Source organism: Mustela erminea, chromosome 3 (genome assembly GCF_009829155.1).
Source record: "Mustela erminea isolate mMusErm1 chromosome 3, mMusErm1.Pri, whole genome shotgun sequence".
Classification (NCBI taxonomy): Eukaryota; Metazoa; Chordata; class Mammalia; order Carnivora; family Mustelidae; genus Mustela; species Mustela erminea.
Window position 1 is genome coordinate 128,106,379 of NC_045616.1, and position 3,116 is coordinate 128,109,494.

General features: G+C 36.7%; 1 protein-coding gene across 1 annotated transcript; it reads left to right on the forward strand.

Annotated features, from left to right (window-relative positions):
* The first annotated feature begins 202 nt into the window (after positions 1-202).
* Positions 203-1,124, forward strand: LOC116586909 (RWD domain-containing protein 1-like). Its single transcript, XM_032337442.1, is given in 1 exon segment — positions 203-1,124. A coding segment is annotated over 1 exon segment (732 nt). The 5' UTR covers positions 203-217; the 3' UTR covers positions 950-1,124.
* The last annotated feature ends 1,992 nt before the right edge of the window (positions 1,125-3,116 follow it).

The window sequence follows — 3,116 nt, forward strand, 5'->3', positions numbered from 1 at the left end:
TGTATAGGCATCTCATGTAAAACCACATCATGGGCTTACTCATCGACAGTTGATGATGGGTTCTTGACAGGTTTCTTGAATGTCTTTCTAAAAATGGCTTTAAGATATATCCCCAATATAGGTCTGGCTGCTGCCGGCTCTCCTGGTGCGGCCGCGGTCCCAGCAGCAGCGCGCCGCCTGGGTCCTGGGCGGTCCATGGGCAGCAGCGAGGGCCACGATGACAGATTACGGCGAGGAGCAGCGCAATGAGCTGTAGGCTCTAGAGTCCATCTATCCCGACTCCTTCACAGTATTATCAGAAAATCCACCCAGTTTCACCATTACTGTGACATCTGAGGCTGGAGAAAATGATGAAACTGTCCAGACTACTCTCAAGTTTACATACAGTGAAAAATACCCAGATGAAGCCCCTCTTTATGAAATATTCTCCCAGGAAAATCTAGAAGATAGTGATGTCTCAGAGATTTTAAAACTATTAGCATTACAGGCAGAAGAAAACCTTGGTATGGTGATGATCTTTACTTTAGTGACAGCTGTACAAGAAAAATTAAATGAAATAGTAGATCAAATAAAAACTAGAAGAGAAGAAGAAAAGAAACAAAAAGAAAAAGAGGCAGAGGAAGCTGAAAAGCAATTATTTCATGGCACTCCTGTTACAATTGAGAATTTCTTAAGCTGGAAGGCCAAGTTTGATGCAGAACTCTTGGAAATTAAAAAGAAACGAATGAAAGAAGAAGAACAAGCAGGAAAAAATAAATTAAGTGGGAAACAGCTCTTTGAGACAGATCATAATCTTGACACATCTGATATCCAGTTTCTGGAAGATGCTGGAAACAACGTGGAGGTAGATGAATCTCTGTTCCAAGAAATGGATGACTTGGAGCTAGAGGATGATGAGGATGATCCAGACTATAATCCTGCTGACCCAGAAAGTGATTTGACTAACTAATGGGCTGTCCCCAGCTGCAGAGAGGTGTGACTGCCACAGTATCTGTGGCTGTGCTGAGGTGTTGATTTTTTTTTCTTTTTTTCTAAGAAAAAATAATTTTCAGGAGAATATTCTTCTGATAGCTTTCATCATTGAACTTAATAAACTGACCTTAAAGTTTCAAAAAAAAAAAAAAGATATATCCCCAATATAGAATCTATATCTTAAACAAGCTTGTAGAAAATATGGCTTTATCATTTAGGATTATACACAAAGATGTTCAGAAACTGGGCTTTATATTTTTTCCCCAGCTTTACTGAGATATAATTGACAAGTAATATTAAATAAGTTGAAGGTGTACAACATGATAATTTAACAGGCATCTATATCATGAAAGCTTGGTGGGTTCTTTAAATAATTGATCTCCAAGATATTACTATCTTTAACAACCGCATTGTATGACTAGGTCATGCTTTATTTAAATAATCTGCTACCGATGTCATTAATAATATATCTTGGTTTATGTATTTTTTCAAGATTATCTCTGTGATAATTTTCTCAGCCAACCTGCTGTGAAATATAACAGTTTTTGTTGCTGGGACCAAATAACCTTCCAAAACAAGGCCCTAGTTTATATACCTATCAACATTACGTGAGTATGTCTAATTCTCACACACTTGCTAACACTGAATATTACTGCATTTTTGAAAGTTCCATTAATCTGACTGGACTGACATTGACCAGCTCCTACTTCTCTTGGCCATTTGTGTGTTTCTCTTTCTACCTATTCATCTCCCTCTACATTCTTGTATTGGATTTTTTTCCATCTCAGAGATTGGCAAAAATTAAAATGATTGGCTGTAGTAAAAATACGGAAAAAGAAACTCAGATACAATTCTGTACAATATTTTGAAGTACATTTACTCCTAATATCTTGACATTTAAATTGTTATACATCTTTGATCTAGCATTTCTCTTTCTAGTCATTTTCCTATACAAATAACACAGAAAAATATTTTTGCAAAGATCATTTTATAATGTTTATAATTATAATAGGAAAATTTTGAGCAACTTAAATTCTCACCCAGAAGCCTCAGTAAATACTTCATGGAATATTGTATATATTATACAATGACATTTGCCTTACTGTTTAAAAAGAATGGATTGGTTCATACAGTCAATGGATGACATTTATTTTATGCTGCATACGATTAGAGAAACACAGGTCATTCTATATAAAATGTCTAGTGTTTTGAGGGGGAAATAATTTCATCCATTTTATCCAAATGTTTGGATATTTTACATCTAAGTGTTAACAGGGGTTGTCTCTGGGATGTAAGACCCCTGGTAATTTTTCCCCTGTTTTTAGACATTTTTGTACTTTTAAAAAATGGTAAGCACATGTACTTTTATAATAAAAATAACAGTACAGTTTTTCCATTTTGAAAAATTAATTCCAGTTGAAAAATGTTGTATCATTGTATCTAATAGAAACAGTGGAAGATCCAAGGGAAATCGCACATTGTGAGATGTGTTTGTTTTCTGCCTTGTGACTGAGGTTTAGCTTGGAGAGTACTACTACCCAAGTTATGGGCTTGTTATCTGAAGCTTGGTATACAAAAAGGATCCCATCAGCTTTAGGGAGATTAGTTTGACTCCCTGGACCATGCTCTCTAGTTTTTATCGTGTTACAAAGGAGCACCGGCATGCTATGACTGTTTCCCAAAGAATAAGGGTAAGATCCAGATAAGTGAGAAATAATGAAACTAGATTCAGTTAATACTCTGGGCTGTCCGCAGCTTTCATGAAAGATGTGTTTGTTGAAGAAGTCGAACCCATTAGCTTAAACAGGGATAAACTGTTAGCTCTAACAGACCGTGGACAATGAAGAGTTTATTGGGAATTAATTGAAAATAATGCAGTGTTGTGAAATGGGAGGAGACAATTTAAAGACAATTTAAACCAAGTGCTTTGAATCAGCCAAGGATAAACAAACTACCATATGATAAAGTTTATAATAAACTGATAAAAATACGGGTGCCTGGGTGGCACAGTGGGTTAAGCCTCCGACTCCTGGTTTCGGCTCAGGTTCTGATCTCGGGGTGGTAAGATGGAGCCCCGTGTTGGGTCCACACTCAGTGCAGAGTCTGTTTAAGTTTCTCCCTCCCTCTGGCCCCCAACTAAAATT